Source organism: Myotis myotis, unplaced genomic scaffold (genome assembly GCF_014108235.1).
Source record: "Myotis myotis isolate mMyoMyo1 unplaced genomic scaffold, mMyoMyo1.p scaffold_m19_p_9, whole genome shotgun sequence".
In the NCBI taxonomy this organism is placed as follows: domain Eukaryota; kingdom Metazoa; phylum Chordata; class Mammalia; order Chiroptera; family Vespertilionidae; genus Myotis; species Myotis myotis.
In genome coordinates this window covers 14,426,790-14,438,802 of record NW_023416401.1, presented here as the reverse complement: position 1 = coordinate 14,438,802, position 12,013 = coordinate 14,426,790, and the positions used below count along the sequence as shown (strand labels likewise).

The window sequence follows — 12,013 nt, the reverse complement described above, 5'->3', positions numbered from 1 at the left end:
AGATGACACAAAGGTCAGGCGTTTTTCTGATGGTATTTTATGCTTGATAGTCAGAAAAGAAGGTCCTGCATAGAGTTTTCTTGAAATTAAGCTCGATCCCCAGTGTGGGGTGGGCAGGAGGCAGCCAATCAATGATTCTCTCTCATCATTGATGTTTCTATTTTTCTCTCCTCGCCCTTCTTCACTAAAATAAAAACAAAACACACACACACACACACACACACACACACACACACACACACACACAAAACCTATTTCATCCCACAATTAATTTGACAAAATTTGGGATGTCTATGACTAATGACATATGGCTTCTCATATATAATGAAATATATCAGAATGACCAAAAGATCCTATATAGCTTTGGAGTAATGTTTTTCTATTCCTGAACAATAGTGGTTTTCATGTTTACATTTGCTTCCAATCTGACACTTATAATGGCTCAGACTTAAACTAATTATTAACTAAATTTACTATATGCAACCTAGCTATTAGGGAAATGTAAAGGTCAATAAAACACATATTTCTATTTTATTGAGGTCTTACTTATAATAAAAGAATAAAAACAAATATATCCACAAATGATCATTTGGAAATGATGCTGTGAGGGAGTACTATTCAGCTGTGGAAAGGATGAGGACTATCTCTTTCTAAGTGCAGGTAGGGAAAGATGTCCAGTATATTTTATATGGACATCTAATAAACAGGGACATCATCTAATAATCAGGGGCATCATCTAATAAACAGGAAACTGTGAATATATGTACATATGCATGAGAGTCCATTGCCTAAGCTCTTTGAGTCTCAGGTTTTGCTTCTGCATAACAGCAATAATGATAATTGCCCCAGATGATTGTTATGAGGATTAAGGAAAATAAAATTAGATACATGAAAGATCTTGGTGCTGAATCACTAATGTTCCCTAATTTATGCTAGGAGATCTATTAGGGAAACTTGAGAACTTAGAAAGAAATAAGAGAAGCCTTATTACAGAGTTCATCAGCAGAAAGTTTGAGTGAAAATGGGTTGGGCAAAAGCAGCGATTTATTCATGTTTTACAAACATAGTCTTACAAACATCATACATTGCTGGCACGAAAGAACAGACACCATCTCATACACCATGCTTCCTTCCAAATCACTTCTATTGAGTTACATCAGAACAAGTCAGTTACTGAGTTACACAGTTCTTCAAACGTGAACACCTCCCTATTAGGGTGGTGAGATTGGCTAATCAGACAAACAATTAATTTACATGTTTAATACAGTACAGGATTTGTAACAGAAGTCAAGATATTCACATTAATATTGTAATACATTATAAAACAGGACAACTTTCAGAAGATGATGGGATCATGTATGTCCCTGCCTGTTTCAATTGCTTTTTTGTTTTTCTTCTGTCTTTACTTAAAAGCAGTTGCAAATTATTTTACTCAACTTTTCACACTCAAAAACACTTTAAGTTTTAATAACTAAAAACTATTTACAAATTATTCGTTGCAATTTAAAAAAGTATTTGTTGTTGGTTTTGTTGTTTTACTTTAAAATAAAAATAACACCCTCCTTCAACAATCATACTTTATGTGGTGCCGCCACTAACTTCTGGTGGCTGTGAAGGATCTTAGGGTTGACTCCTGACAACTTTCCAAAGCTCTAAAATATATTATATTCCATGGCCCGTGTGCCAAATCTACATATGTTAAAAGGCCATTGACTTCCCCAAACCACACACTGACTACAATTCATTTCATGTTGCTTTCAGGGAAATGTAAGTGGACCAAAATGTTGTGAGGTGACTTTGTGGAGAAATGGAGACAATGATGGGGGATAGTCTTTTCAATCCCAAAGTCATCTTAAAGCACAAAAAAAGAGGTCAGTTTCCATTTTTGTACATGTAAAACATTTTCTTTACATTAGGCATAGTCATAAAAAGCATGTAGAAGTTGTTTTGAAAATGCATTATCATAGAATTTACAAACACGGAGATATCAAACACATTCTCAAAAACTGCTAAAGCACTGACACAAAACCTGACTCAAAATGTAAAATTCTCAGTAGACTTTATTTTCTAACTTGCATATTTAATAATTCAACCTTACCCGAGTGAGTTTTGCACATAATTCTCTAAAAACTCATGTATAGTGACATTACCTCAAGTTCATTCTTTCCAAATAGTCAGAGGGCCGTGCTGTACTCTTGGTTTTTAATGAATTTCAGAGCCCTGGCACTGGAAAACGGTATAAGACACAATTCTGACTATAAACTGTTCCACAGAAAACAGCTCAAGGCAAATTAGCCTAGAAAAGATAGTGAAACATACTTTATTGTGCTAATTTGACAGCCTAAATATATTTTGTGTGAACATATGTAAATTATATTAGGCTTGCTGCATACTGCTTTTTAATCATATCAGTTTGTTAGTTTAAGTAATGCTTTCTGTCTGGCAATGGTTATAACTTCAGTCTTTTGTTTGCTTGTTTGTTTGTTTTCAAATAGTAGCTTATTCCTTTTTGCAGAACAACTCAATGAAGACTTGGTTAGCCATGTCCTCTCTGTGTTCAAGGGCACACCTAGAATGTACACTGGCGTACTATACATAGTTCCTATACGAAAACTGCATTTCTAACTGGATTCTACCTGAAGTTCATTTCTTTATCCACTAGCTAATTCAACAACTTCACAAGGTAAACAGGGCTTTCTTAGACCACATCGACACTTGTGACAGGCAGTGAATAATTCAAGGCCATGATGGTCCTTATGTGAGATTATATTTTACAACATTTGACTCACATATAACCTTAGGGAGAGAGAAAAATCATATTTCAGCCACAGTGTTCTCAACTCAGCCCTTTGATAAAATGATTACTCAGTTTGTTCACTGTCCTTTTGAAACAAACCTAAGTTACTCCTCTTAGGATAAAATCGCATCAAATAATTACAAAACAAAGAGCAATGACTATATACTTTTATATGCAGGACACCATTTGCACATGACACAATTAATAAAAACAAACTAGAGCATACTTCTTTAATATCTTTGGATCTAAAGAAAAATTGATTTCCCCACCTGAAAAAAAGTATGAATTTTCATAAGTGAAGACACATTTTTCATTTCTAAATCTTAACAATCCCATTGACTCCCAGTGACATGCTCCAATGATATCATGACCTCTTAGAGCCCACCATAACCTGGGACTGTACTGCTGTATTTGTCAAATTCTTGACTACTCTTATTTATATCCCTGGTAACCTGCAGCGGGGACTAAATAGGCTTAAGAAAATTTCTCCAATGTCTCTAGGAAAGGGGAAATTTATCATTATAATTTACAGTTATTTCCTGGTTTGCTAATTCAATCCATTTCTAACAACAACAAAAAGGGGAGCTTGCTGTCACAAGCTTGCAATTATATATCAGAAAGAACGAAAATCATCCCTTGCCTAGTAAAAATCGTTAAGTCCCAACGCAAGGCCAGGATGCTAACCATCACAGAGCATGTGCCACTTGGCGATCTGTCTCCTTGGATAGTCACAGATCTCCTTCCAGTGCTCTCCACCGGTTCCTTCCGCGGCCGCTTCCAGGACCAGCCTCCCGATCACCTCGTTGCGGGACCCCCTTTCGGAATCCAAAACCAGAAATTCAACACTGATCTCTTCAAGACCCTCACAAGGAATATCAAAGACAAACAGTTCGTTGAACACAGCGTTGGGGGTGCACTTCTTCACATGAGTCTTCTTTTTGGAGATTCTCTTTTTGGCATGGTACAGGTTCACTTTGACGTAGGGGTCTGCAATGGGAAACAAGAGACATTACAGGGACAGGACCAATCTGGGGAGCTGGCCTCAACACAGAGATGACTGCACGCCAACAAAGTGTGATTACAGCGAAAATGAGGCGGAACAGGGCAAATATACACATAAATCTGGCTTTGAATATAACTAAGAATATGCAACATAAGTGAAAGCATTTCTAAACCAGAGGATGAGGAGGAACTGTAATGTCCAGATGAAGAGATAACATAAAGAGGAAGAAAAGAGAATGTTCTGGTGACACATTCTGAATAGTAATAGCTCATTACAGAGAATGGAATAGAAAGGAAAAAAACACATAAATGAACATCTAACCTTACTGAGTTGTATGACTTTGGATAAGTCTCTCTACTTTGTTGAGCTTTGGGTTGCTTTGTCTGTTGAACAGGCCTTTAGAATTCACAGTGACAATGCTTTTTTAGGCTTTAATTTTTTATTCTTAATCATGGACATGGACAATAGTGTGGTGATTGCTGGGGTGGAGGGTGGTGGAAGTGGAAGAGGGCATAGAGGGATAAATGGCAATGGGAAAATAAATAAATAAATAAATAAATAAAAACAAATGAAAGGGTTAGGGTTTGAACTCAGATCATTTTAACCCATAGGTCCTATGTTCTTTCTCATCATGCCATATAACAAGGTTGTTTTCTTAAATTAGTCACAAAATGAAAAAGCTAATTCTTAAAGTAGATATATAAGAAAATAAAAGAAAACATAATAAAATAATAGAAGTGTAATGGTAGGCAGGCTCATTTAAGATACTAAAATTAAGAACTTTTCTCCCAAATCTTTATTTTACATCCATCACTGTATTTTTGACCATGGCCTCTCATCTCTGCATTTATCATCGCTTTCTGCTTAACCCCATTCAGACACCTACCTACACTATACAATCTTTGGCTTAGATCTTAAGACTAGGTAGTTTTCTTCTTCTTGCTAATGGCATTGGCTCACATTATTATTCTATAAAATGATAAACAGAAAAGCTATCATGTCTTTTTGATTATAAATAAAAAGGTAAATCAAAATCATGATTATGTTCATTAACTATTTTGCCCAATGTATTACTCACTTATACACTGAGCCTGAGTCTTTCAGAAGAATTCTTACCTGAAAGTCCAGACACATCGGATTTAGGCAAGTGTCGAGCTTTTAGAACAACCACAGTGAGAGTGTTGGTGGTGGACTGATAGCAGAGTGAGATCAGCAACTCACCCCGTCCTGAAGACTTCTAAACAAAGAGAGATGTGGTATAAGCATGTTTATCATTTTCTAGTTTTGAAATGTGTACATTTTACATCAGTATAATAGCCTTGTTATTTAAGTGTAACTTTTCTACTTATTTTTATTTTAGTATGCTAAGGAATCCAAGAGTAACAAGCTTTTGTGCCATATCATCACCTCTTGAAAACAACTGCCTGCCATCTTCTGGTCTCTTTCGGTACTACACAGGATGGTAAAATGGTCATTGAGTTAGCCACACCCATTATTAAAAATGTTTAAAAGAATTTGTAGAGCACAGCTTACACAGAGGTATGTTTTATTTTTACTTTGTAAATGAAATATATACTTTTTGAAGTTATTAATAGTAATGTATTATCATTTGAACCAATCTGTATAGGGCAAAATGACTCATGTTAAATTTGACTTTAAATTCTTTAGCATTGAAATTATTGGAATTTGAATTCAGCCCAAATGAATATATTCTGACCTCCATCACTCTCTGGGTCCAGAGGGATGATGGAGTTAACATTCTCTGCCACCAACCCCCATCCAAAGTCCTAATTTAATCTAAGTAGTGAATTAAATATTGGAGAGATTTGACTCAATTTTTAATGCTTTGTGTTTGGACAGTACCACAGGTTCATTGTTTGCATAATGCTTAGGTTTGATTTGTACTTTAAAGACATTACATAAGATTACCCAGAACTCAAGAGTCCCAGTTTTAGCTGAAAGTAACAAAATGTAAACTTGGGGCTTGATTATAACTAAGAATGATGGCTGGGCCAGAGATCCTAAAACTTCAATATATATATTTATCCAAAAGCTGGCATGGGGTAGCTGTGTGAATACACACTTCAAGAAGAATAAGAGGCAGGCACAGATCTGTGCCACTAAACAGCTGGTGTCTCAAGCTACTTAATGTTTCTAAACCTTGACTTTCATTAAGTTCAACAAAGAGACAAAGGCAAGGATATGGTCAAAATGAGCTTTAGGGTATTTTGTGAAATTATGCCTTAGAGCCACAAGTAATTCTAAAATACCACAACTGGAATGAGTTTTGTAGTCTGTATGTAATATGGAAATAGGATTAAATTTGATTAAGTAATGTCTTATCATTTTCTGATAATCCCAGAATCAAAGTAGTACAACTCTGCAGGCAGAGTAGCTCACTTTCTGTCATACAACATAAAGATGAACATTTATAATTCAATATGATGTGATGTCTCCTCCTTGAAAAGCAATCCTATGAAAAGTCAATACAGCTTCCAAATCCTCAGGAGAAATTGATTTAATTTTAAATTTAAATTTCAGATTCAATTATGCTGACCTTGAAATATCTTGGTTACCTTGAGCATGAATAAGAAATATTTTCCTGCATTTTAGTTGAAGTGGCATCTTAGTCAAATTGCTTGTGATAGAAATTATGAAAAATATTTATATAAGTGATATTTAAATATCCACAAAGGATGCCTGTGTGTTTTATATCATCAAAATGCCTTAAGCATTTCAGTTATGAGTTAAATTTTCCCTCATCTACTCTATGCCCCTGATCCCCATTTGATTATGATTAATAATAATTAAACATGGTAAAGCTGATATGTACAAAATTTTATTATCTTAATAAAAATCCCTAGATACGGAAACACCTACATAAGAGATTGTTTATAAATGCTTGAAGAACTAAAAAAAAATGAATTACCCTAACATTTCTCTTGATAATCTCTCTGTTCATTAATATTTTTCCATCAGACAATTCAATTCCTGCCAGAGGAATAAGGACCTCTCCAATGATATCATCTCTTGAAAACCTGTCAAAACTCAGAATTGTGAAGTGCAAGGCCAACTCTTGGATCTGGGTGTAGGGGATCCCATAGAAGGTGAAGGTCTCATCAAAAGCTGGGTCCAAGGTCTTCCTCAGAACTCTGGTTTTCACTTTATGCTTCTTCTCTGGAAGGATGGTCATTTTGATGTATGGGTCAGAGGTCATCGACTGCTCGTCCATGGCCGGCAAGCCACGTGCTTCCTTGATATTGACCACAAATGTTTTCTTCTCAAAGTTGTACTCTAAGGAGAAGAAGAGGGTTCCCAGCTTCTCTTGTTTCTCTTCTGAGCTAAGGGAAGTGCTGGACTTTAAGCTATCGGGGGAAACCCCCTCTTTTTCCCCTTCTGAAAGGAGCTTTGGGGTCACATTCTCCAAATCAGGAGGGCTGCCACCTTTGAGGTTTGTTTTGGGAAAGTTGCCATTGAGATCTCTCTTCTCCAGGTCAAGATGCAATGAATTCTTTGGCACAGCCAGTTTATTCTTTACTTCATTTTTGTCATCAGCTCCAAACTTCTTTTTGCTACTTAGGTTTTCAGGGTAAATATCAACCCCCTTTAGCACATGCACAAACTTATACGGAGGAGTCTTGTTAGACTTGGATGATTTTCTCTGACAGCAGATCCATGCAAACAAAGAGACTGTGAAGACCAGGCCAAATGCGCTGAAGATACCCACCACTGTGGGGATTTCATCTGAAAAATCAAATGACCAATAACATACATTAAAGGGGCAGTGCTGGAGACACAAGCCTACATGAAAGCATCCTAGAGCTGGCAATTGCTCTAAGTAGCACAGATTGAATTACTTTCCAACTGTTCTGGGTATGAATGATGGACACATTTCACATCACCTCCAGGAATAAACACATCCTTTGTGTGACACAGAAAAAACACACAAACACAGTATGATAGAAACTTCTTCATTTCAGTAGTTTTCATAAATGAAATAAAAAGGTGAGACAGGGCCTGGGACAGATGTTGGGAATGCTAAATGACCCTGACCTAGCTTTGTTTTTACAAATAAGATGAGTCATACAGCATGATGGGTCAGTACTAATTGTATCAGGTTCTCATTGACATTTTGAGGCTTTCTAGAACCATCAATTCTTACTGACTATGGAACTTTAAATGCACATTCTTCAGATACTGGGAGAATCTGAATTCTTAGTAGTTCTTTATTTACCCAGGATCCAAACATTTAGAAACTCAGTTATTCAGGTAATTTTAAGAAATGGTGAAACATTACCTGCCATTGTCACAGACTCACTAATAATGTCCATCCAAATTATGGGACAGTGGTAAAAGAAATGTACATATATTAGAGGAAAATAATTTAAAAGATGAACAACAGACTATTAATATTACATAACTTATAACACTACAAACTCCTTGTATATCAATCCCAAACTCCCCAAACACTGAATTATCTGAAGTACAAATTAATCACACCTAAATAAGGTAAAAATCAAATGGTTCTAAATGAAACATAATTTTTTAAAGTATAATGAGAAGAATAAATATAGATAATTTAGAGTTTAATTTTATCCATAACCAGTTTTTCCTAGCATATTTCCACATGGCAAATGGTAATCAAATTGAAATTGGCATTTTTTCCTTGAATGCAGGCACATTAAATTACACTGACATTAGTAATATTGATTATGCATGAAGCTTATCATGTTCCATACGTAAGCATATTTCTCCCACAAATAATTAGTAACACTTAGTAACACTAAAAAAGTAGTGATAAATCAGTATTGCTATATCTGGATAAAATGCTCCAATTAGTCAATGTTTAATATAGCAAAAGTGAATATAACTGATGTAATACTATGCACATTTATTTCCATTCCAATCTATTTTTTTCTTCCCAAACACTGAGGAATAAAGTTAAAAGTTCCAGTCAGGAAAGGGTTAAGTCTTGTTTAAATAAACCCTGAAAGAATAATCTTTTGTTAGTCCCCTTCCCCATTCCCTCACATCTTCTGCCTATCTACTTTATAATCAAAAAACTAAGCTCAAAGAATATACATTAAGCACTAAAACATTAAGAAATGACAAATAAGAACAGAAGTATCTAGGAAGATAAAAAAGCAAACAAAACAACAATAAAATATTCTATAGTTCAATTATATCAAGAAACTAAATCACATAGTTATGAAAAATAAACCTTTCAATTCCCCAAATAGAAAAAGCAGCAAATGCTACAGTAAAAGAATGAGGCGAGAGATAATCAGCTAAACTTAGTACGTATCTGCTTTTCAGTTCTTCTATTCAAGTCTTTATGGGGGAGAGTCCACTCCTGGACTCTCTAATAAGACAAGGCCAGGGAGCAAAAGCAAAGTCATGAACTAAAGCAAGAAGAACAATAAAAGCCATAGCAAATGAGTTTTTTAATAGACTGATGCCTCAGTGTTAGAAAATTTCTCACTTTAAAAACAGAAATTGGGAATAAACATCACAACAATATAAACCCAATCACCCAAAGGTAAGGCTGTGAAAGAAACTCATTTCTGAATTAGTATCAGAAATTCTCTCTATTTAATCCTTATGTCAAATGGCAGAATATTCAGTAGAACATGGGAAGACTCACTTACTCCCTGTATATTTTCTACTGATAAGGTCTTAAGCTTTTGATTGCAAAAATCTCAGTCATTTCACTCAGTTTAATAACCATTATCATGTATTTTTAGATATCATTCCCTACTCACAAACTTTTATAAAATTTCTTGTGCTTTTGAATACTTGCAAAGTCAGTAAAACTCTGATCTCTTGTCTTTGGAATGTAATGGTACCTAAAGATAGGTTTTATTTATTTATTTTTTTAATTTAAAGAACCACATCTCATTTTATTTATTAAGAGAAGAGAGCAATGGTGCCAAAATTTGGCATAGGAAAAGGAAAATTGAACTGGAAAAATGGAGTACTAATTCCAGTTTCCAGTACCTTTTAGCTAACTGACCTGCAACACACCCCTCATCCCTCTGAGCTGCCATTCGCTCACCTGTGAAAGGAACTGAGCTCAGCTACTTCGTGTCAAATACCCCTTTACCTCTAGCATCATAGGATTCTGTCTCTTTCACTAGCAACATATTTCAAGAATACAAGAAAAACATATCAAGGAAAACATCCTCACGGTGCACTCTGTAATAAAATATACATCCCCAAACCCCCAATATATAAAGTTGTGTTACGTATGCCAAGATCAAACCCTTATGTAATCACAGGACATTTGGCTTCCCCTAAATTTACCCATAAATAAAAATCACCTATAGAATTCATGAAACCAACAAGCAAACAGACTCCCTTTCCTTCCCCCTACCGCGTGCTGCAATTTCCAGAGCTCCTTGGACGTTTCAGGAACTTCCTGGATGTTAAATAGCCCCAGCAGAAGGCAATTTTAAGGAGCAAGATACTAAGGAAAGGAGAAAACAACCGAGATAAGCCAGGATTACCCGTTTATTGTTCTTTTCCTTTCAGATGAACTACCAAGTAAATATATATGCAACAACCCGCTGGGGTTGGGGGGGACAAAAAACACAGCCCACCCAGAGTATTCAAAGAACAACCGCAGTTATAAGTTGACTAACTTGCTTACCAAATTCTTCCCTGCTGGTAGCGATCGGAGCCATTTTTTGCTGCGTGCTCTGTCCGAGGTGCTGAACGGGAAACTCTCTAGCTCGGTTCGCTTGCCTGACTTGAGGCGCAGGCTTTCCCGAATGCTGAAAACAACAGAGCGGCGCCCGGGGACCTCCGCCTGGAACGGGGAGGAGGCAGAGAGGGAGGTCCACTCGCCCTCGCTCAGTGATTTGCCGCCCCTGTTCCTGTTTAGGTTCTTCTGAGAAGCTGGTCTCTGAGACTCCAGATGTGGCTGAAACACGAATTGACGCAATCCTGACGCTACAGGGTTGAAATCAGCACCTGCCCCCGCCCCCGCTTCTCCTCCCTCCATGCCTCTCCTCTCTCATTTTTTTTTTCTTTCTTCCTCTCTTCTCTCCTGAGCATTCAACACGCACTCATCGATTATTTTAACTGTTGGACGACTGGATATTAGCTTTGCTGTTCTGTGGGGGTGACTCAGAGGCACATGGAGATGAGCCCTGAAACTGATCCCTCTCAGCTCCCAATATAAAATCTGCATCATCGAGACCCCTAAAACTGTGTCTGAGTTTTTAAAATAATGTGATTTACAAAGGCATTTTAAGGGAAGACTAAGATAAATTTGCATCAAATGACCCGTGGTAAAATGCAAGAATATATTTTCTTGTTTTCTGAATTTTTCTTTGGTATTCCTATGTTAGAAAACAACTCATTGCACATTGATCTATTTAAAATAAGATAACAGTTTGTCCATCATAATCACTTATTTTCTAATAAATTATTAGTTTAAACATTGTACTGATGCTGTTGCTTTAGCTGTCAGCTCTCTTCCCTGTAACATCTAACATTTGACCAGTTAGAGTACGTAGGAGCAGATGGGTATCATCCCTTCTGTATTCAGACTCACTCTCAGTTATGACTCTCGCATATAACAAGACTGCTTCTGAAATGACATTCCTGGTTAAAAACCTTGGCTTCTAAAAGGGTTGTGCAAAAACAGTTACAAGATCAGACCCAAATCTAAGATGACATTAATAACTATGGGTTATTTTGAAAGAAAAACCTTTTTTTTTTTTTTTTTTTTTTTTTTTTTCTGCACGGATGATCTTCCTGGGGTTGAGGAACTGGGGAAAATATGGTGTCAGATTCTGATTAATTTTAACCTGGAGACTGTGTTTTTGTTTTTGTTTTTTAAAAAATGTTTAGCAATTTTCCAAAGGAGATAACTACGGCTGTTACACCATCTACCAATGATTGCTACGCAAAGGATTCTTTTGCTGTGGAGCTCAGTGAGCAAATGAGATTCAGCTTGTGCTGGGATGGGGGAGGAGAGCACTGGGTGAGTATCTGAAAGCTACTGCCCAAGTGAGAGGTTCCTGCACATTGGTGAGCTGCCACTCTGAGCGTCAGGACTGTATCTGGGGAGAAACTGGCTTCAGCCTTTTGCATCATGGAAAATTTTATAAACCAGGGTTTTCTTTCCCTTCTATGGCTCCCACATACTTGGCATTTTAACATTTTTTCTAACAGATTTTTTTTGAACTTTGTATCTTCCTGCTATG

The 12,013-nt window shown here is 36.4% G+C and overlaps 1 protein-coding gene across 1 annotated transcript; it reads right to left on the bottom strand.

Annotated features, from left to right (window-relative positions):
* Positions 1-1,028: 1,028 nt before the first annotated feature.
* SYT4 (synaptotagmin 4) lies at positions 1,029-10,787 on the bottom strand. The gene is made up of 4 exons (XM_036323732.1): positions 10,450-10,787; positions 6,730-7,544; positions 4,917-5,037; positions 1,029-3,784 (listed from the first exon to the last, which is right to left on the bottom strand). Exons 1-4 carry the CDS (start codon positions 10,481-10,483, stop codon positions 3,477-3,479), a joined length of 1,278 nt encoding a protein of 425 aa, XP_036179625.1. The 5' UTR covers positions 10,484-10,787; the 3' UTR covers positions 1,029-3,476.
* Between the last annotated feature and the right edge of the window lie 1,226 nt (positions 10,788-12,013).